The sequence below is a fragment of the Primulina eburnea genome, chromosome 13 (assembly GCF_022965805.1).
Source record: "Primulina eburnea isolate SZY01 chromosome 13, ASM2296580v1, whole genome shotgun sequence".
In the NCBI taxonomy this organism is placed as follows: domain Eukaryota; kingdom Viridiplantae; phylum Streptophyta; class Magnoliopsida; order Lamiales; family Gesneriaceae; genus Primulina; species Primulina eburnea.
In genome coordinates this window covers 27,774,811-27,796,727 of record NC_133113.1, presented here as the reverse complement: position 1 = coordinate 27,796,727, position 21,917 = coordinate 27,774,811, and the positions used below count along the sequence as shown (strand labels likewise).

The following is a 21,917-nucleotide window of genomic DNA, read 5'->3' as shown; positions in this document are numbered from 1 at the left end:
TAATATCCAGCCAAACCCATGAAGCTACGGATCTCGGGAACATTCGTATGTCTTGGCCAATTCAATACAGCTTTGACCTTCGCAGGATCAACAAATATGCCATGTCTCGAAATGACGTGGCCCAGAAATATCACTTTGTCCATCCAGAATTCACATTTGGACAATTTAGCATACAAATGACTAGTACGAAGAGTTTGAAGTACCGGTCTCAGATGTTCAGCATGCTCCTTCTTCGATTTCGAATAAACAAGAATATCATCAATAAAACCAATAACGAATCGGTCTAAATAATCTCGAAAGACCCGATTCATTAAATCCATAAAGATAGCAGGAGCATTCGTCAGACCGAAAGGCATAACCAAAAATTCATAGTGGCCATACCTCGTACGAAAAGCAGTTTTCGGCACATCTTCGTCTCGAACTCGTACTTGATGATACCCAGAACGAAGATCAATCTTAGAGTAAACAGAAGTACCCTGAAGCTGATCAAATAAATCATCAATACGCGGAAGTGGGTACTTGTTTTTCACAGTAGCCCGATTCAGTTGCCTATAGTCGATGCACATTCGCATAGTACCATCTTTCTTTCGAACAAATAAAACTGGAGCTCCCCAAGGCGATACACTCGGTCGAATATATCCCTTATTAAGAAGATCATGTAATTGTTCTTTCACTTCTTTCAATTCTAGAGGTGCCATGCGATATGGAGCTTTAGAAATAGGCGTAGTCCCCGACACAAGATCAATACTAAACTCAACTTCTCGATGAGGAGGAAAATCAAGAATCTCATTGGGAGATACATCCGAGAATTCTTTCGCAACTGGAATCTCAGATAAAGAAGACTCCTTCTTCGAAATATCAATAGCGTAGATAAGATAACCCTCATCTCCGCTAGTCAATACACAATTCTGTAAAACTTGCTCAGACAAAATAATCTTTCCTGCTTCTGAGTCGCAGGGCAGGCTGCTGAGTTGACACTTAAGGTGGAGGAACATACTGAGGACCTCCTCGCCTTAATCCAGCTTCAGCTGCCTTGGCTCATTCAACTACCTCTGCGTAGCTGGTAGGCAATCCAGAAACAACATAGGTATACAAAGTAGGATGTAAACCATTTAAAAACCTGTTATATTTTGCCCTCGCATTTCCAGCTACGTGAGGTGCATACTTCAGTAACGTAGAAAATTTCGAAGCATACTCTGCAACAGTCATCGTTCCCTGCTGCAGATTATTGAATTCATTCTCCTGAACAGTATAATAATCTGGAGGGGAATACTGCTCCAAAAACCGGGCCTTGAAAACATCCCATGTGACTTCAATCCCGGCCTCTTTCAGTCCAATCTCAGCGGCTTCCCACCAAGATTTAGCTCGGTCTTTCAGCTGATACAAAGCAAGTTTCAGTCTCCGAGCCTTGGAATACTCAACAATATTAAACAAGTGCTCGATACCCTTTAGCCATGCCTCGGTTCTTTCAGCACTCTCAGTGCCAAAGAACCTCAGTGGTTTCAGATCCTGGAATCGAGCCATCACAACATCCATGGACAACCCTTCAAATTGCCCAACAATCCTCTCAGTACTGCTACTCGCAGTTTCATTTGTGTGATCCATCTACAAATCAAAAGATGAATATCACAATTCAATATCAATTTCATAATCTCATCACCTTATATAATCAATCTCATCAAATACTTAGTCAAATCAAATCACATAAGAGTAAGTAATACAAATAAGTCAAACACATACGCACAATTCATTTGTGCCTATTCAAGTGTACACAAGACTCAATAGAATATTTTCCCAGCTATGCTCTGATACCACTCTGTGTGGGGCCCTTAGCTCCTAATCGTTATTACAACACAATCTGATTAGGGTTAACTAATTAATCACAGCGGAAAACGAGTTTAAAAATTTCTTTACGACGAGCCCAAAATATATCTTCTATAATTTAAATACTAAAAATAGTATTTAAACTTACGTCATAAACACGCCCACACATAATTAAAACCAATCATATACACACAACACATATCCTCGGGACATGCCCCGATATATAAATACATATACATATACTGGGTACAAGACATAAACATAAACCTCAGCTCAAGCTGTGGCTCCCTCCAGAAGTACCCTCTCCGGTCTCCTGATATCCTGGCGTACCTGCCATTGTCCACACACAAAGACAACAACAGCCCCCCTTAGGGGTGAGCAAAGCTCCGTATGGAACAACCAATCATATATACCACAGATATCTAAACAATGATATATGGTATGCAATGCATGTATGTCGTGGAGGTATCAGGTCAAATGCCCATCCACTGAGCACATGTCAGAATCAAGTGAATCGCTATCAAATCAATGCTCGAGCTGGCACACCGACCTCAATAAGGGATACTCGTATGATAGCGTCGACAAAGCGCCATCAAATCCCAAATCTCATATCCAATCATCGGGGCCACAAATGTCTATGCTTTACGGGTCATATAATACCAGCATAGCAATTGTGTTCACAAACCCCATAATCCAATCAAATCATATCAGGGTATCCAAGGATCATAGCTCAACGTGCATGTCATGTATCGATGTATGCATCAAACGATGTGTGTTAATAAAACATTTATTTTATACATCGATATTTCAATCTCAATGTCATGTATGCCACATCAATCAACAAATAAGGCATATAGACACATAATCTCATTCCAATCAATCCAATCAAGCCGACATATATCATATAATACAGATACCTATCGTATGTTACCCGGTCGCAACATACCCCAATTCTTCGTTTCCAGTTGATGTAGCCTGAAGATATTGATATTACACTTTATCTACATCAATAACATACTCATTCCAATCAATAACATACTTCAAAATCATTAATATGAGTTTCAAATATTATCTGAAACTTCAAAAATTCATATCAAATCATAATCATATCATAAATCAATTCCGACTTCAAATATGAGTTTCTTGTCAGTTATTTTACCGCATATATAACCGACAAATAATTCTTCAATCTCAATCAAATGATTAAAAATTCCTTAATTATAATAAATTAAGAATAATTCAAAATAACATCACTATAATCATCTGTTCTTCGTTAAAATCATACACTATTCAACAATCTTAAATTTTTGTATGATTTAACAATTTATCGGATTTATTCCAAAAATCGACGAATTTCAAACATTACCAAAACTATGAAATTTATACCTCAAATCGAAGACCTCGTGTCAACGATCCTAAATCTGAAGTCGGTTCGTCGATTGGATAAACCGATAAGTCTCACGATTGAAAAAAAAAATCAAAACCCAAAACTCTCCTCTCCTCTCTCTCGATCACCTCTCTGTAAACTTTATATGAATGAATCAATTCATTCACGTAAAGTTAAGTTTATCTCTTTTTTTTTTTTTTATTTTTTAATTTTATTTTTTTAAATATTATATTATATTATATTAATAAAATAAAATAATATAATATAATATATACTATTTAAAATTTTAACATCGGTATATCCCTTTGGATCAGTCAAATGATCCAATTTTTCAAAACTCAAAACATGAAACTTCTCTATCTTTGAGCTTTCTACGTTATATCCAAATTTCAAATCATTTGGACTTCATATGAAAAAAAATATGTCACTATTTACCATTTTGCCCTTAAAATTAATTCATTATTTTTCAACTTATTTACGAAAATGCCATCAAAATAAATTGAATATTTTTCAATTTATTTACCAAAATACCATCAAATCTATTTTAGTCTCGGGGTCTCACATCTAACCTACTGCTACTCACGTACTAATCGTTCATGACAATTACGGATCACTGAATTCATGATTAGCATTAGAAAATCATACATCAAATTAAATTGTCAGATTAATTGACATATAACATTCATATAATTAAATTATAAATCAACGAATACTTGGACAAACAAGAATAATAAATTAAAGTACAGAAACCTCACAGTGATAAAATTAAAATAGTAGACTATCCCTTGAATCAGACTAAGAAAATTATCCTAGTATAGTTTGATCTACAATATCCATAAAAAATAAATAAGAAAACATATAGAATTGCAAACTATTTTGTTGGGAGAAAATTCTGGAAGTCTGCGCCTCTTTTCTTCTTCTTCTCTCGCGAACAGTGATTGAAGAAAAAATTCCTTCTTACCGCCTCTTGTTGATTCTGTACGTGAATGAGATTTGTTCTAATTGGATAAAAAATCTTCTCTCATTCTCTTCTTGTTAACGTGAGATTTTGTGGCCTTTTTTTCATTTTTTGAAGATTTTGTTTGGTACACAAAATCTTATCTTGCCATTTAGGCAGCTGAAACATAATCACATGGCGTGGCCACGTCTTGTTCCAAGACCTCTTCTAGTTTGGCCATTTTCTTTCAAAATCTATTTTGGAAACTTCAAATGTGATAAACACATTTTTAGCTCAAATTTGCTCCAAGTCCGTAAAAGTTCCTCCTACAATAAAATTACACAAAAATATATCAATTAAACATATTGGAGGTTGGAATAATTGGAAATATGAAAATAAAAATACTAACTATTATGAGCCTATCACAACTCAAATTCTACAAGTCATATTTCAGACCAGCTCGACACATTCTGATGTTATTTAGGCAAGCTGGTAGTTGCAAGATAAAGCTGGATGTAATTGAAGTTGTTACCATCTTGACATAATCAGTTCTAATATTTTTGTTATATCTCATAGCTTGAATATTGAAATTGAACGATTCAATATGCATTACAAAGCTATGACAATGATCTACGAATCATATTCCCAAGCGGACATCGATATCGGATCTTAAGATGGTGAAAATCTAAGATGAAATTGTTGGTTCTGCATTGAATGAAGAAAAGAGTTATAACTTTTGTATTTTGAAAGAGAAAAAAGTTCATGTTATCATTTTACTAAAAAATTGACGAATCAGGAGTTATAATCAAGAGAAATAATCAGCTCGACTCAAACCAAGCTAATCAAACCAGCAAATCAGGCTGATCAACCAGCACAATCAAATTAGCTCGATCAAGAGAAAATTAGCTTGATATTAGAATATGGTCAGGAACGCGAATATGATCGTTTCAATGTTAGAAATCATACATTACCTTCCAAACGATTATATTTTTGTTTATAACCTTCATATCATATTGGAGACTATAAATACAACTTTTGAAGATCATATCATAAGATAAAAAAGAGATGATGAAGAATAACTCAACCCAAAAAACCACCTAGAAGCATTTATTGAATGATTGGAGTATGTAGGGAAGTCTAAACATTTATATTTGCTGATTTAGATCTATCATATCGTGTGAGGTTATAATTGAGGGAATTGCATTCTAATGGATTAAATCCTCAAACACGCAATTGCTCATATATATACATGAGAGTTGAGCTTCAAATAGATTTTAGATCGTGTTTATAGACTTGGAGTAAGAGACGTTAAACGTCATGTGAATTCTGAGGTTGCAGCTACAATCGAGAGTGCGCTTGAAGTTCTCATTGAGGGTGCTCGTTGTGATCAAGTTTGGAGCTTTGTAGTTGTTAAGTCAAAGAATTCTAGTGGACACCGTAAGAATTTTTAATCTTCAAACATCTAAAAAAATCGTGATGTCTTTACATTATCGCATTTTCTTATTGTTGATGTTTTGATATATTGTTGAAGCATTTTAAATGTTTGATAAAATGCTTCAACCATACTATATTTTATAAATTCAACTTGCATTCTTTTCAAATCATTTACGAAACGTTTAATCGTTCTGAGAGGGTTATGTTGAGTTTATTTCGTTCGATTTAAAACCAATTTAATATAATTTCTTGATGCTCGGTTCATTTTTTGAACAATTCAATAATGAGTTATTGTAACTCTTTTAGAAATAGCATATTTTAAAATGTTTATTAGCCTATTTTAAACACATTTACAATCCTAATAGAATTAGACCAATTTTTAAAGTGTGGTTTTGAATAGCGATGTCAATTTATCTTAATATTTTTCAAACATAAAATTAAAAATCATATAATAAGATCGTAAAAATTTTGTTTGTACATGAACTTTCAAAAAATAATGTACGTACTACAAAACTATACGATGGTTTAAAAATGAAAATTATCGTTCACAAAGTACAACAAATGTGACATTAAAATACAGAGAAAGCACATTATTTAAAAAATTTTGCAAAAAAAAATTCAAAAGTATCTTATTTAATTATTGTAATATTGCAATGAATTGACAGAATTTTGCTCACTAGATTATGTTCGGATTTAGTAGATTTATTAACAACTGGTACTAATGGTTGGAATTGATTTAAATTGAAATATGATTCGAGAAATTATTTCTAATTTATATTTAAATCGAGGTCTGATTTATTTATGAAAATAGTTAAGTTAATGAGTAGGTTTTTGTAAGATGGTCTTACGAATATTTATTTGTGAGACGGGTCAACTCTACCGATATTCACAATAAAAAGTAATACACTTAGCATAAAAAGTGATATTTTTTCATGGAGGACCTAAATAAGATATATGTCTCACAAAATACGACTCGTGAGACTGTCTCACACATGTGTTTTCCTAAGTTAATAGGATGAGATTGGGATAAATTTTATTTTTGTTTCATAATATATTTTTTCATTTTCAAAATCAAATGATAAATAATATTACGAAGATGGATAATTTTGTCTATTAAAAAAATAGTGTACTATTACACTAAATTTTAAACACTAATACAGTAGTACATAATAATAATTATTGCACGAAACATATGTTGCATGTGCAATAAAGATAAATATTATTTGAAATTTAAAAGTATTTTTGAAAATTTTAATTTAATTATAATTTTTGATCCTATGTTAATATAATAAGATAATAAAAAAAATAGAAAAGTTTTTTATTGCATTATTTAATTTTGTCAGCTTAATTATTAAATATCTCGAGAAATAGTAAAAATAAATTAATTTGAATATATAATGATTATTCTAAAGAATAAATACATTATTACTGAATAATAAAAATAATTAGTAGTTTAATTATATTTCAAATGCATTGAATGTCAGCATCATCTGAAATCCAAAATGAAAATTTGAAATCCAAGAAAAGCATCCAAAAATAAATTCACCTGCCAATTTATGAAAAAGCAGTGTGGAAATTGCAAGTATTTAAAGGGGGCTGAGTAGCTGCAAACAATTTCTCAGTCCCCTTTCTCCGAACCCTCTCCTTACTCTCCGTCGGAATGGCCGAACCCGAAACTCCTAGCCCAGTTCCTCAACCTCAATCACCGGTATCAGTATCCGGCGAGCCTCTTGATGAATCGGTTCAGGATGACCCATTGTTAGGTTCCGGATCCTTCATTGACCCGGGCCGGAATGACTCCACCGTGGAATCTCTGGCACCCGAGCGTAATGAAAGTAACGGGGATCCGGATTTTGCGTCGGATTCGGTCATTGACGCGAAGCCAATTTCTATGCTGGCCCCAGGAGAAGACTGGAGCGAGGCGGTACCCAAGGCGCCGAAGGTCAGGGACGCGGAGGAGATGGCTAAGCGGCCGAGCTGGTTGCCGGACGATTGGAATATAGAACTAAGAGTCCGGTCCTCTGGAGCCACCGCGGGTACCATCGACCGAGTAGGTTTTTTCCCTCTCTCTCTCTTACACGTACTTCTTATCGAGTTCTTGTTATTACATGTAATGCAGCTTCTTTATTTGTGGATTTTTTGACATGGAAATGTCCAATTAGGGGAAATTAGGGATCTCTTATGTGTAGATGCACGGGCGCAAGATTGTGTTCTTAACACGGTTTAGCAAATTTAGTTGAAAGAGTTTTTAATTTAGAGGTAAGTAAATGGATTTTCTGTAGTTGGCCTAGAGGCCTGTTTTAGTCAAAAACTTATAATTGACTATGAGCTATTGCCTCTATTCCCAACTTAAAATTTCCATCGGGCGTATGTTGGGGGGTCGGGAGCTTGAGCTCAAAAAATATCAAGATCAATCGAGCCAGCTCCACCTTTCATCTATGTTTGCAATTTCCGTCAATATGCCCAAATCCCATCGTTGATTCAGAGTATGTGTGATAGTACAAGCCTTTTCGGTACAATATACCTTTTACACACCCGACTTTTCCAGCCGGCCTTATTCTTTCCCGATACATCTTTCTTCATGCAATGTTTAATAGTAACAACCACGGAAACACCAAGCCGGCCACATGAATGGAAAAATTAATGAGACTTTGTGTAACACCCCCCGGATTCGACGACTGTCCCATTTGTACCAAGATGAGTCATTACATCGTGCTAAGAAACTTCTCAGGGGGTTCATACATCCCAGAATTACCCCAAGTCCCCCTGGAAAGTTTCCTAGGTGTGATTGATGACAAACAGGCTGGAAAGATTCGTCTTGATACTGTGGAGACAGTCGTCAAATCGTGGCTTTACAGTTGGTATCAGAGCTGACCTCTCTTAGTACGGTGTTGTTCGGGGACGAACCAAGCGGAAGCTGGTGGGCATGTGACGCCCAGGACCGAAGATGGTGGGGGTGATCGCCTGTCACATGAGGTTGCATGGACAATGAACGACTCCTGGCAGGCTTCCAAACGAAGGGAACATGAATGAATCGATCTCACACCGGAATGAGAAGGATTCCGAGACTATGCACGACTGTCTAGCCGAGGAGGGCTTAAAAAGATTTGATAGGTACTACTCATATAAAAAAAGTGCTTCTTCTTTCAGAAACTCGTCACATAAGAACTCTAAAGTTAAGCGTGCTTGATATTGGGCAATTTTGAGATGTGAGACCCCCTGAGAAGTTTCTTAAGGTATGTGTGAGTGAGGGCATAAGCACGCTAGAAAGACTGGTCTCGGTACAGTGTGGACAGTCGTCGAATCTAGAACGTTACACTTTGTCCTGCCCTTGGTTCGGAAATACACCACGCTTATCAAAATATCCTATAACTGACCAAGGCTAAAGAATCTATATAGAAGATATATCGATTCAACGAGCTTTTCAACTTTCAATTCTTGAATAAACCTCTCGGATATTTCTGGTGATCACAACTGTACTTAATTGGATATTTTGTTATCACCAAAGTAACTAAATGTATTGACTTTGCAGAAATGAGGTTGGAAAAGCCTATCTTTTGCGAATTTTTTTCATTTTCCTCTTGGGCTTAGATTCTCTTTCTTGCTCTGTTGGCAATATGCCGATGACAAAGTCAATGAACTTGTAGGTTCAAGTGCATGCGAATTTACCAAAAGCTATAGTTGATGTACCGGTGAACTCAAATTTTTTATAATTTGTAGCAACTCAAGTCCTATGTTTCGATTGTATCAACATGAACAATTGCTCTCCAATGATTTCCATTCCAATAATTGCACCAACTTGCAACTTTTGGAAATCGAACACATGAGATTGGTTTTGATACCAATTGCAGCACTTGTTGCATTACTAAAAGTTATAACCAGAACCTTCGTAAAGTGAAGTATTGCTAGGGTCCGGTTCCTTCATTGACCCGCGCCAGAATGACTCTATGATAAAAACTCCGGCAGCAGAACGTAATGACACAAGGAGGGATCTGGAGTTTGGGTCGGATTCGGTTATTGATGCAAAGCCAATGTCTAAGCTTGTCCCAGAAAAAGACTGGAGTGAGGCGGTACCCAGGGCACCGAAGGTTAGGGACCCTGAGGAGATGGCTAAGCGGCCGAGCTGGTTGCTGTTAATTGGAAGATAGAACTAAGAGTCCAGTCCTCGGGAGCCATCACAGAACCATCTATCGAGTAGGTTTTTTTTCTCCCTTTCTCTTTTACACGTACTTCTTATCGAGTGCTCGTTATTACCTGTAATGCAACTTCCTTTATTTGCGGATTAGATACGGAAGTGTCCAATTAGGGCATGCTTTCACAGTATCTTATAGTTTAGGAATCTTTTACGTGGAAATACGTTGGTGCAAGATGGTTTTTTAACATGGTGTGACAAATTTAGTTGAAGAGTTTTTTATTAAAGTACATAAATGGATTTGTCTAGTTGGCCTAGATGGCCATTTTAGTTAATACTTATATTTGACTATGATCGAGTGTCTTGATTCTGAGCTTATTATTTCAATCGGGATATCTTGGGGGTGGTCAGCTCTATCTTAAAAATATTAAATACGATTGACTCAATCGACCTAGCTCCACCTTCGATTTATGATTGCAATTTCTGACAGCATGCTGCGTGATGCATCTCTCTTTATATGATGTTATGTTTAATTGTAACAACCAAGAAAAAATCAAGCCGGCCACATGAATGGTAAAACTAATGAGGTTTTGTGCTTTTGGTTTGGAAATACGCCATCCATGCTTACCAAGATGACGGGAATACATGAGACTTATTTGATGCCAATTTCATCAAGAAAAGTTATACCGGAGGTAACTGTGCAAGTCTAATGTTCTTAAAGTGACCCATTGGATCCAATTCCTTCATCGAACCTGACCGGAACGACTCGACAATGAAAACTCGTGCCTTCGAGTGCCATGAAATTAATGATGATCCGGAGTTCGCGTAAGATTCGATGATTGACTCAAAGCCAACATTGAAGCTTGCCCCGAGAAAACTTGCATTTGAGTGTCATGAAACTAATGGGGATCTGGAGTTTGGGTCATATTCGGTGATTGAGGCAAAGCCAATGTCGATGTTTGCCCTAGTAAAAGACTTGGCTGAGGCGGTACTTAGGGCACCGAACCAGATGACTAGAATATAGAACTAAGAGTCCGATAATCAGGAGCCTTTACTCAAACTATCGATTGAGTAGGTTTTCCCGTTTTATCTCTCTTAAAAATATCTCTTATTGAATTCTTGTTATTACATGTAATGCACCTTCCTTTTATTTGTGGATTAGTTACAGAGTTGTCAATCAAGGTATGTTGCATCGTATGTTATAATTTAAAGATCTTTTACATAGATATGGAGTTTATGTGATTATATAAGCATGACCAATGCGTTGCTTCTTTTTGCCCTCGGCTTTTCCAGTCAGCCTCTTACTTTTCTAATACATCTCTCTTCACGGTGTGTAATTGTAACAGCCAAGAAAAAATAAGCCGGCCACGTTAATGGAAAAATTAACGTGGCTTTGTCGAATGCACCGTAACTACCAAAATATCATATAAATGACCAAGGATCGAGAATCTATATAGCAGATTTTTAGATTCACTTTAATTTCTTTTGTCTGAGCTGATCTTTTGTTATAGACCCATAATAAACTAAATATTTTGACTCTACAAAAATGAGGTTGGAAAAGCACGACTTTTTTGAATTTTTTTCACTTGCATTTTGGACTTGGAGTCTCTTTCTTGCTTTGTAGGCAATGATGTCAATGACAAAATCAATGTTTTTCCAGTTTAATAGGGTTGGAAAAGCTTGACTTTTGTCGAATTTTTTTCACTTGCATTTTTGACTTGGATTCTCTTTCTTGCTTTGTAGGCAATGATGTAGATGACAGAATCAATGTTTTTTAGGTTCAATATGATGCAAATTTATTAAAAGTTAATGGTAGTTTCGCAACTCAAATCTTTTAAAATTTGCAGCAGCCCAAGTAACGTTTTTACTATCTGAAGATGAGTAATTATTTCTCTCACATGAGTCTCATTCCAATAATTACGCAAACTTGCAACTCATGAAATTGAACACGTCAGATTGATACCGATACCAAGTATCCTAACAAGTGTTGATGAAAATAACCGGAGGAAATTGTGCGAGTCAAACCTTCGTAAAATGTACATCAACCTAAGCATCACAATTTCATCGTTCTTCCAACAAAGACAATTATTAATCGCGAAAAAAACCTTCAAAGGATTACTAAAAAAGTCGGTGGTTGATGAATCTCAAGATTATTGATTTTGTTTTGACTTACCTTATGTGGCTGGTTGCTCCGAATTCCGGGGATAAATTTGTATTCTTGTCTTTTACATGGTGGAGTTCTTCTTGGGTGTATCTTTGATTTGAAATTTTGTAGCTAATCTTTCAAAGTTCTAAAATTCGTTAGGCGGTAGCCGGCGTCAGAACGCCTAAGAGCCGCTAGGCAGATTTCACGATGTCAACATGATAAATCACATACTATAACTCCAATATAATGACATCAAATTTAAAATGTGTTCAAAATTACACGACTATTATAATATCACACATTTACTTCATTTCTTCTCCATAATTTTCAACAAGTCGTTTTTCATCAGACACCAACTCAATATAATCATTGTGGTCATTCTCGTCTTCGGATGTAAAGTCATCCTCGTGAAGTTCTCTCACTTTAGATCGTAGGCAAAGATAAAGTTGTGTGTTAGGACAAGCAACAAATTGCTTTTCTTTTTGGACTTAGGTTTATGGCCTAAAAAATATTACCTTTCATTTTTTAATTGTGATTTTAATTTAAATTAAAAGCCCAATTTTTTTTTAAAAAGCCAAAGAAAATCTAAAAGCTCTAATTGTCCATGGCGCCTAGGACGCATAGGTTGATTAGTCGACGCTTAGGGCCGCCTAGGCATCCTTGCCACCTAGGCTGGCCAATTAGCACTTTTTCTGTGCCGTCGGCCGGCGCCTAGCGTCTAGACGGCCGTTTTTTTTTCAAATTTTAGAACACTGTAAATTTTGCTTTTGGGAGTCTTGGGGATGACCATTGGTTTTCTCATGGGTTTGGACATATTAGATTCTTCTTCTTTGTAGTTTACAATTACTAATCTAGAGAAGAAATTCTTTGAATCTGCATCTTCAAATTTATAGTTGCAAGGGAGTAATCTCTTTTCAATTGTTCAAGGTCATCTACATATCCAATAATTCTTGATACAAGGTCTGGTGTGAAGCTCTTGTGTTTTTCGACCCAACAAATGCCTTTACGACGTTTTTATAGACGCAAAATAGAAACATTTTAGGCATCCATGGAGTTTATCTAGTAAAGCACTAATTGACACAAATCTTCAAGCTGTGATAGGATATTTTCTTTTTTTTTTTTTTGAGAAAAAGACATCTTAATCAATAGATAAATCCAAAGAAGCTACATCAGCCACGATGGGTACAAAGCATCAACCCAACACAAAGGTGAAGGGTGAGAAAAGGCAAAATGAGCGAGACTATGCGCTACACGATTCACACATCTACTAACATGATAAATACCAAAGAATCTACCCGAATCAAGGAGATCTAAAATGTTGGAAACTAGAACTCCTTGGTGATTAAGACTAACAGTAAGCGAAGTCACCAGCTTGACCGCAACACTTGAATCTGAAAATAGCCGCACCTTATGGAAGTCACATTTCAAAGCTAGCAACATGCCAAAATGGATTGCAAGAAGCTCTGCATCCACTACTGCACCTGAGAAGCTATAACAAGATGCAGAGGCTGCGCAAATCATACCAAGGTGGTTACGAATAACAGCACCAACACTACAGATACCAAGATTCTCCTTAATCCCTGCATCCACGTCAAGCCGTAAATCACCCATGGGGGGAGGCTCCCATATATCATTTGTGACAAGCTTTGTTTTCTCAGAAGTAGCACAATAAGCAATACGAGCTTTCTGAAATTGTTCAAGATAAGAGAAGACCCAATTTACCTTAATTTCTTTGTTAGGGATATGAATATTGTGCTTGGTTTTGCATAAATCTGTCCATATTGCCCAAGCTAGCAAGGCGAACTGCTCAAATTCAGCTGTAGAAAAACAATTCATTCAACTCAAGCCACAAAAGATGAATGGCAGTAGCTTGGCTTTCTTTAAACAAGACCAAAAATTGGTAGCTTTCCAAACATCACGAACTTTGGGGCAAAAGAGGAGACTATGGCTTGTAGTGGCATCCGACGAACCACAGAAAAAACAGCATCCTGATGCATGGACATGTCTCCTGAAAAGGTTCCGTTCAGTAGGTAACAGATCATTGCTCGCACGCCAAAGAAAAATCTTGACTTTTTGTGGGATATGAATCTTCCACATCATTTTCCACCAACTCTCTAAACAATAGGCAGACTGTGGCTCAAGAGGATCAAAGCATCCAGTCTCAAGAAGATACCCAGATTTAACTGAATAAAGACCATTTTTGCCCCATTTCCAAAATCTAATATCTTTTGAATTCAGATTCCTCAACGGTGTTTCCAGAATTCTATCTGCCTCAAATGATGGAAAAAGAGAGCGTACAATAATCTCGTTCCACGATCGATCTGGAGAAATTAACTCATGCACCAACAATGAATCATCCGATGGACACAAAGAACTCATCCCAGATGCTAACTTGGGTATCCATCTATCAGAGTAGGCTTTAATTCGCAGACCATTCCCAACTCGCCACAATAATCCTTTCTGGATAATATCTCGACTCCAGAAAATGGATCGCCAAACATAAGAAGGTTCAGACCCTAATTGAGCAGTCATGATATCATCATATTTGAAATAACGAGCTTTAAGAACCTGGGCCATAAGTGATGGTAGGAGTTTGCATTGGGTTCGGTGGAGGAATATGTGTAGACCAAAGCAGTATGGTGGTATGGGATTCAGGAGCCTCCTTGCTTTCAATAGGGCGACGAGGAAATAACGATATTAATTTACTATGCTAAAGGAAATCACCATTGATATTAAATATCGAACAAAAACATTCCAACTATGGTTCCTATCAGTTCATGGTTGACGGAGAACTTCTAGCTATTGTTCCTAGAGAAATTCCTTACCAATTCAAAATGGCACTTTTAAATGCAAAAATGTTAAATGTAAGATTGGAACGTGAAAATAGTATCCAAAAATTGAATTTTCATCGGAGGGACTTTATAGTTAGGATTGCCAATGAAAGCCTACTGTTATTATTTGCTTGTATGTCTGATTTTAGTAGCATAGACACTTGTAATTTCTTTTTGAAGTATTAGATACGATACGAGTACGATACACCAATATGCATGTCAGATAGAGCAAAATCCGTATCTTTGACTTTCTATAGGTTTGACAACTCGGATCCGTTTTGAACACGGGAAAGATACGTTTTACGATATATTTGGTTCGAATTGCAAAAAAATTAAAAATTTTAGGGGTCATATGAAAAAAATGAACTTTGGGGCTAATTTTAAAATAGCTGAAAATTAAGTGGGCTTATTAACCATAAATAAACAAAAAATTAATCTAGCTTCTTCATCTCAACTCCTCTCGTCATCTCAAAGCCACCCTCATCTCTGATTCCAATAGGAAGCTTGCCAGCCGCCACCACCCAAGCTCCTTAAACACTCGGATTAAACTTCAATTTGATTTACTCAGTTCCAAATCACTCTTCTTTTCTTCTTAATTCCAACTCACTCTCCTAATTGGCAAAGGAAAAATTTCAGAATTAGAGTGTGAGAGTGAAAGGCTATGTAACACGGATACTTCTAATTATTTTTCCTGAAGTATCTGACATGGACACAATATGCGATACACGTGTCATTGACTTTTTATAGGTTTAAATAGTTGGATACGTCTTGGACACGGCCGGGATATGTTTTGATAATTTTTTTCTTTCTTAAATCACTTTTCTGAAGTTATACATTATGTATATATTTATTTACATTATGTATATATATATATATATATAAATAAATATATTATATATACTGTTTTTAATTTTTTATAATAAATTTATATAAATATATATATATATATATACATATAATTATATATATATTTTAATAATTTTCGTATCCTAGCCGTATCGTGTTTTATATTTTCAAAATTTTCCGTGTTACCGTATTCACATCGAATAATATGATACCCATACATGTACTCGTACCTGTATCTATGCAACATGAGAAAGCCCGCCTATATAATATATAAATATATTTATATATATTTTAATAATTTCCGTATCCAAGCTGTATAATGTCAATTACTAGAGTGTAAAATATATATAAATATATTATATAGGTGGGCTTTCACTCTCCTTTTCTCGAGGGTGAAAGTCCACCTATATAATATATTTATATATCTTTAATAATTTCCATATTCTAGCCATAATGTCTAATATTTTCAAAATTTGTCTATTCGATATAATACCCGTACCCGCATCCATGCAAGATAATTAAATTAATTTAATCCTTCTTTTACTTCCATTGTCATCAATACAATGCTATACTTTCTTCTTCAAGATTTTCACAAATAATGTTCGATGGATTAAGAGCATTATTAACAAGTATACTAAGTCATCAAATAATATAATGGATGTGAGGCCAAGTGATGTCATTGTAGAGATTACTAAAGCATTATAATTGTGTTTATTGCTTAAGTCAATTAATTGAAATAATCAAGATTAGTAACTTAGCTTCAAATGCAGAAGTAAAAGAGGCAAGTTTTTAAAAGAAAATGGAAAGGCATCCGTTTATCAAATTTGAACGGAGATAAATTGGATGAACAACTAAAGTTCATGTTAATTACAACCAAAGTTGCCTTGTTCTTTGTTCCCTTGAAACGCTCAAATAAGCCCTCCTTTTTTTAGAAAGAGTATACAATGCTTGGAAGGGGTCTGACTTGAATACAAGTTGTTTCCATTATTAAATTCGTCTAAAAATGTGGCTTTATGCATGCAAGTGTGCATAAAAGTACGTGTGATGTACACCTATACATTAAAATGGGATCTGGCATGGATTACATCTGAATCCTTGGAAGCAAGTTAAAATATATACATAATATGGCAATGAATCTGATGGTATTCATGGAGTCATGTATCAATATAATCTGCTGCATGGACCAAATTGCTATCAATCTTGAATCCATGGACCAAAAAGGATTCTTTGATTTCTAGCATTTGAACTTTGAATTCTTTTATTTTCTCTCATCTTTCATCCCTTTACCACTATATTCTAGTGAAATTAACGACATTTGAACCTAATTTTTCATATAAAATTCCATCCGATTCAAGATGACCTTTTTAAACACGAGCAGTGTGTAGGAGTTAAACATTTTGAAACTTTTTGTTCCAGATTCGTATTACGAGCCCGATATTATGATTTCTTTGCATGTCTAAAGCTGCAAAATTTAGTTTACCATAATTGAATATTCATTTACCTCGTCTCTTAATTACAATTATTTTCACCTATGTGATTTATTATCATTGCAGATTGGCAATATAAGCCTAATGTCATGAATTGCTTGCCTCTTAAATACATTTATTTTTTTTCAGTGTGATTTATTATTGTTTCGTAAAATTATGAACTAAAGTTCATAAACATGCTCGTAGTGGGCAAATGTATAATGCTTCGATCCCGCTTGAGTACCGTGACTTGCAATTGGTTTTCTGGCGTGTAAATGCTTGCTTAAATTAAATTTATTTTAAACACTCCTGAAAATCCTTCCTAATTCAAATTTATTGTTCGCTTTTTAACCCACCAGCGGCAATAAATTGTTGTTCTTTCCACATAAATGAGCGCGATTTGCATTCGCTATGCAGTCGGTGCATAATTGACCTCAAAATAGTGTCGGCCTTTGATAAGCAACCAATTGGATCAGGCTCCTCAATGCTTGGAAAATAGGTTTCTCGCAGGTTGGGCGTACCTCGTCAAACCAAATTGGTGTCATCCCTACCATGGTCTCCTTCCCCTCGCTTGAATTTTTGGCTTTGTAAGATATGTTGGTTCGAGGTTCCCCCTGTGTCTTAGTCACAAATGTTTTGGACTGATGCATGGATCTCATATTACTCCCATTGGTAATTTGTCGTACTTTTAGTCGAAATTCAGCATGTCTGACTATAGGTGCGAACAATCTGAATTAAAACTAAATATTGTGATTTTTTTGTTCAAGATCGATGTCAATTGTTTTTGATTGGCTCGAAGCTTGGGAAATAAATTGCATGGGTTTGAGTTTGGCTTGATTTAGAGCTCGAATTTGAGTTGAATTTGCTTGATTCATACTTATTCATCGAGCTATATTAAGCAAACATTTGATCTACTTCGCAAGTTTGTTTGCAGGTTTGCTCGTATATTTTTAAAAAATAAATACAATAAACTCGCAATATATGAAACAAAATTATCTGAGTTCTTATATTGTTTAAAAATATATTTGGATATGTTTGAGCTTAGCTCAAGTTCGATATTTCAAATACAAATGAAATAAAATTGGATTACGTTTGAAAGGCTTGCGAGTCTGCTTGACGGGTTTGCCATAGGTTGTTATGACCCAAAAAAAATTTTAGAACGAATGCCAAACTTTATCCGTATCAGTTGCAGAAATTCAACAAAATAGATACCCATATCAGTTAAAGAAATTCCACAAATTGGATAGAGAACTATATATTTCACTTAATATTACCAAAGAGAGAAAATTCATCAAATTTTTCTAAATCAATAATTTAGAACAATTAAATGTCTACAAGTTGCTTGATATTACCGCAAGTGTATGAGTCAAATTTTAATATGATATAACAAGTACGAGTATCGTTCCCACAAAGATTGATATATGACAAATTTACATCTAGTATTAGTTAATTAAAAACGAATAGTTGAATGAGTTATTAAATTAAATAGAAATTCAAATGAAGATATGAAACGAATGCAATAAAAATAATATAAACTCAAATCTTTTGTCGCCCTCCTATCCTTTCGTGCCCTAGGCTTTTCTTCTTTCATATCTACCAAAGAGTCCATCACTTCCTTCCTTCTTGGCCCAGAAAATCCGCACGTATGTTTTCTTTTTCGCGTCGCTCCTAGCTTGCCTTGCTATGCCCATCAATGTTTTTTCTTTAGTGGTGCGCTGGGGCGGTCATTTTTTATCGCCCTAGCGCATCATATTATGCCCAAGCCTTATAGTTTCTGTCAATTCGTGCTGGGTCCGGCATTTTTGCGAGTCATTCTTTCCTTTCCATAACTTTCCTGTTTTCCACCCATATAATCATATTTGGAAAGTTCCTATCCCGCATAAGATTCAAATTTTCTCGTGGATGGTCGCTTTGGGCAAGTTACAGACCTCTGATTCAGTGCAAAGAAGATGGCCATCATGTGCGTTACGGCCACAGTGGTGTTGCTTATGTAAAAACCACGAAGAGGATCAGGATCACTTATTGGTGCATTGTTCTTTTTCAAGAAGCATTTGGATTAAGGTGATGCAAGAGTTGAGATTCTTTTGGATTTTTCCGAGGAGGGCCAAAGATATGTTTATCATAGATCCGGGATTTCGACAGGGGGCTATCGTGAATACTCTCTGGTATACGGTCGTTCATTTCACATTCTGGACATTATGGCTCGAGAGAAACAACAGAATTTTCAATGACTCGTCCAACTCGGAGGACAAAGTTTCGGATCTACTGAATTTCAGGGTGGCGCAGTCAACAAGGAATATCAAAGAACTATGACATCTAGCTATTTCAGATGTGGTTAGGGATTGGAAGTTCGTAGCGTTTTAATTTCATTATTGTACTATCTTTCATTTTGCGGAAAGCTCATCCGCTTCCTATGTAATGGACTGTTATAAATAAATAATAATATGTTTCCTATCAACAAAAAAAGTGAGGACTGACCCAAATAGACTAAGTATGAAATAAATAAACAAAATACGAACGAAATACAAAAAAACCGTGCAACCACGGACTCAAAACAATGTGACACGACATGTGAAATCGACACTTATCAAGAATGAAAGACGAAAAACTGATGCAATCTTTGTAAACATGAATTGATCCAGGATACTGCTCCCTTGCCCCTAGCCTAGCCTGAGCTAGTCTTTTTCTGGAACAAAAGTTATAACTGCATATCCCATTAAGATTCCCCCTTCACCTTTTGTTTCCCTCAACCTTAACCCTGTCGCGTGTTTACTGCTCCCTCAACTTCCATATGGGCGTAGGCTTGGGGCCATGAATAATTGAAAGAGTAATTTAACGACTTTAATTTCAATTGGTTCTTTCTTTGGTTAGCTTACCCATGAACCTCTAGATTCTGCTGTTCCAATGCAACATTTTGCTTGGCCACCTAGTATCTGGCAGTTAACCTGATGTCGCCACTTTTGATGCGTATAACTTATATTGATCTCAATGTGATGCCAGAGGAGGACCCAAATGTTGGTTCTTAACATAGATGAAAGAGAGAGAAAAAAAAAAGTATGCAGCTTCATTGTGTAATTGGCAATTTTTCGTCGGTACTTTGACCATCTTTTCAACATGCGTGCTGAATTCTTTGTAGATGACACGTGGCCTGTACAATGTACCTGCGATGTCATGCATTCAGTTATTATAGCTTGTATGTTCTTTTCTAACAATAACATTTTCTAGGTACTTTTTTTGCATGACTCAAGAAATGTGATTGTGAAATTGAAGATGTTTCTGTGAATTATTTTGCATCAGTCAACATGTGAAGTCATTCTGTTCTGTATTTCAAATACATACATTTATGAACTGCCCAATTAGTTAAACTTGATTGCACCGTTTGGTTCGTGGGATGAGATGATAAATGATGTATAACGTATTAATGATGAATCTGTTTATGCACTCAACATAACGATTTATAACTTTAACCCTTTGTAGAACTTTTGTTGAACGTTGGATGAAATAAATATGTGTTATCAGTTAATGTTACATCTTTCGCTTCAAATGGTGCATATATGATTTACCAAAGAATACATGAGTGCATTGGGAAACTAAGCAAAAAAATTATTGAACAACACGGTGTCAGCCTGTATGAACTTCCTTTTCTTCTTTGAAACCGTAATAGTACGAGTCACAAGGGGAAAAAAACAAATAGAGATCAGCTCGTAGTGACCTGGTTCAATGATTTATTTTGTGTTGACTTTGTGTTGTTACATGCAAATCAAAGCGTGATGTGCTCCTTTTACTCACTGTGGATGCACTTTATAGTTTACATTCAATTATTGGCTCTACCTTGTTATAGTCTCATTTTGTGTGGCTCTATAGGTGTTGCAGTGTAATTGCATTTACACAACCTTCTGTCTTACCCGTTAGATACTGAACGTTTGAATTGTGTAGTATTATGTTGCTCCATCTGGAAAACGCAAGCTGCGTTCAAAGAATGAGGTGCTCCGCTTTCTTGCATCAGGAGGTGAACCAAAGCGAAAGTCGAACTCTGACGGAGATGCTGGGGTCAGTAAAATATTCGTTCATAGTACATTTAGTATCTGTTCATCAGCCTTTGTATCTATTCTAACACTCATTTTGCCATTACACAAGTGCTGATGTTTCATCCTTCTTTTTTTTTTTTTTTTTGGGAAATGATTTTTCCACATTACTATAGCAGCCTTCAGAGAGCCCTGGGAGCGAGAAAAAGCCCAAGTCCAGTTCGAAACGCAAGAAGGCTCGGGCAGTAGCATAGTGGTTTCAGCTCTTACTAGTCACAAACAAAAAATCGAGACGAGGCTTGTAGCTTGTAGAGATGAATGACGGAGATTTCACGTGTTCTGCATAGAGCTCAGATAGATTTATTACTTACATTTTACTGCTATTTGGAAACTCTCTTTCAACTGGACAAGGACACCTTATTTTATAGCTCTGTTGCATTCAATTGTATGTTGGGATGATTTGTGGTGGAATATTTTAGACAATCTGGTTTGTTTGTTTGAGGTTAATTAAAAGGAAGGTGAATTAGGACAAATGTGGAGTCCTGAGTTTATTTAACAAGTTGTTATCTTATTTTTTTAGGCACATCCACACACACACACATATTCAGAAAGCCGTAAATTGTTTTCAATGTCGGATTTCTCGGTCGATTTGTCTGAACGAAGGCAAAAGGAGACCTATAACGTAGCTGTAGGGTAGTTACTAGAATTTAGGTCCCTAGTGGGTTTTTGCTGACATTAAATTTTCAAAATTTAGGAAATTATGTATGTTGGATCAGATATTTAAGAATTTCAAAATATAAAAAATTGAATTGAAGCATAATATTTGAAGAGAGTATTTAAGAGATGGTAGAATTTTAAATCTAAAATATCGATTATACTGGAAGATATA

At 35.7% G+C, this 21,917-nt stretch overlaps 1 protein-coding gene across 2 annotated transcripts; it reads left to right on the top strand.

Annotated features, from left to right (window-relative positions):
• The first annotated feature begins 7,118 nt into the window (after window positions 1-7,118).
• On the top strand, window positions 7,119-21,579 carry LOC140810174 (methyl-CpG-binding domain-containing protein 5-like). 2 transcript variants are annotated; one of them, XM_073168037.1, is made up of 3 exons: window positions 7,119-7,632; window positions 20,940-21,053; window positions 21,205-21,579. In XM_073168037.1, the coding sequence occupies exons 1-3, from the start codon at window positions 7,243-7,245 to the stop codon at window positions 21,280-21,282; spliced, it is 582 nt and encodes a 193-aa protein (XP_073024138.1). In that variant the 5' UTR covers window positions 7,119-7,242; the 3' UTR covers window positions 21,283-21,579. The 2 variants fall into 2 exon arrangements, with proteins under 2 accessions (XP_073024138.1, XP_073024139.1); XM_073168038.1 differs by having other exon boundaries at window positions 7,122-7,632; window positions 21,208-21,579.
• The last annotated feature ends 338 nt before the right edge of the window (window positions 21,580-21,917 follow it).

Coding starts and splice junctions, on each gene's coding strand:
- LOC140810174 (XM_073168037.1), top strand. CDS start 7,243: ATGGCCGAACCCGAAACTCCTAGCCCAGTTCCTCAACCTCAATCACCG. Junction 7,633..20,939: donor CCGCGGGTACCATCGACCGA/GTAGGTTTTTTC, acceptor TGAATTGTGTAG/TATTATGTTGCTCCATCTGG. Junction 21,054..21,204: donor ACTCTGACGGAGATGCTGGG/GTCAGTAAAATA, acceptor ACATTACTATAG/CAGCCTTCAGAGAGCCCTGG.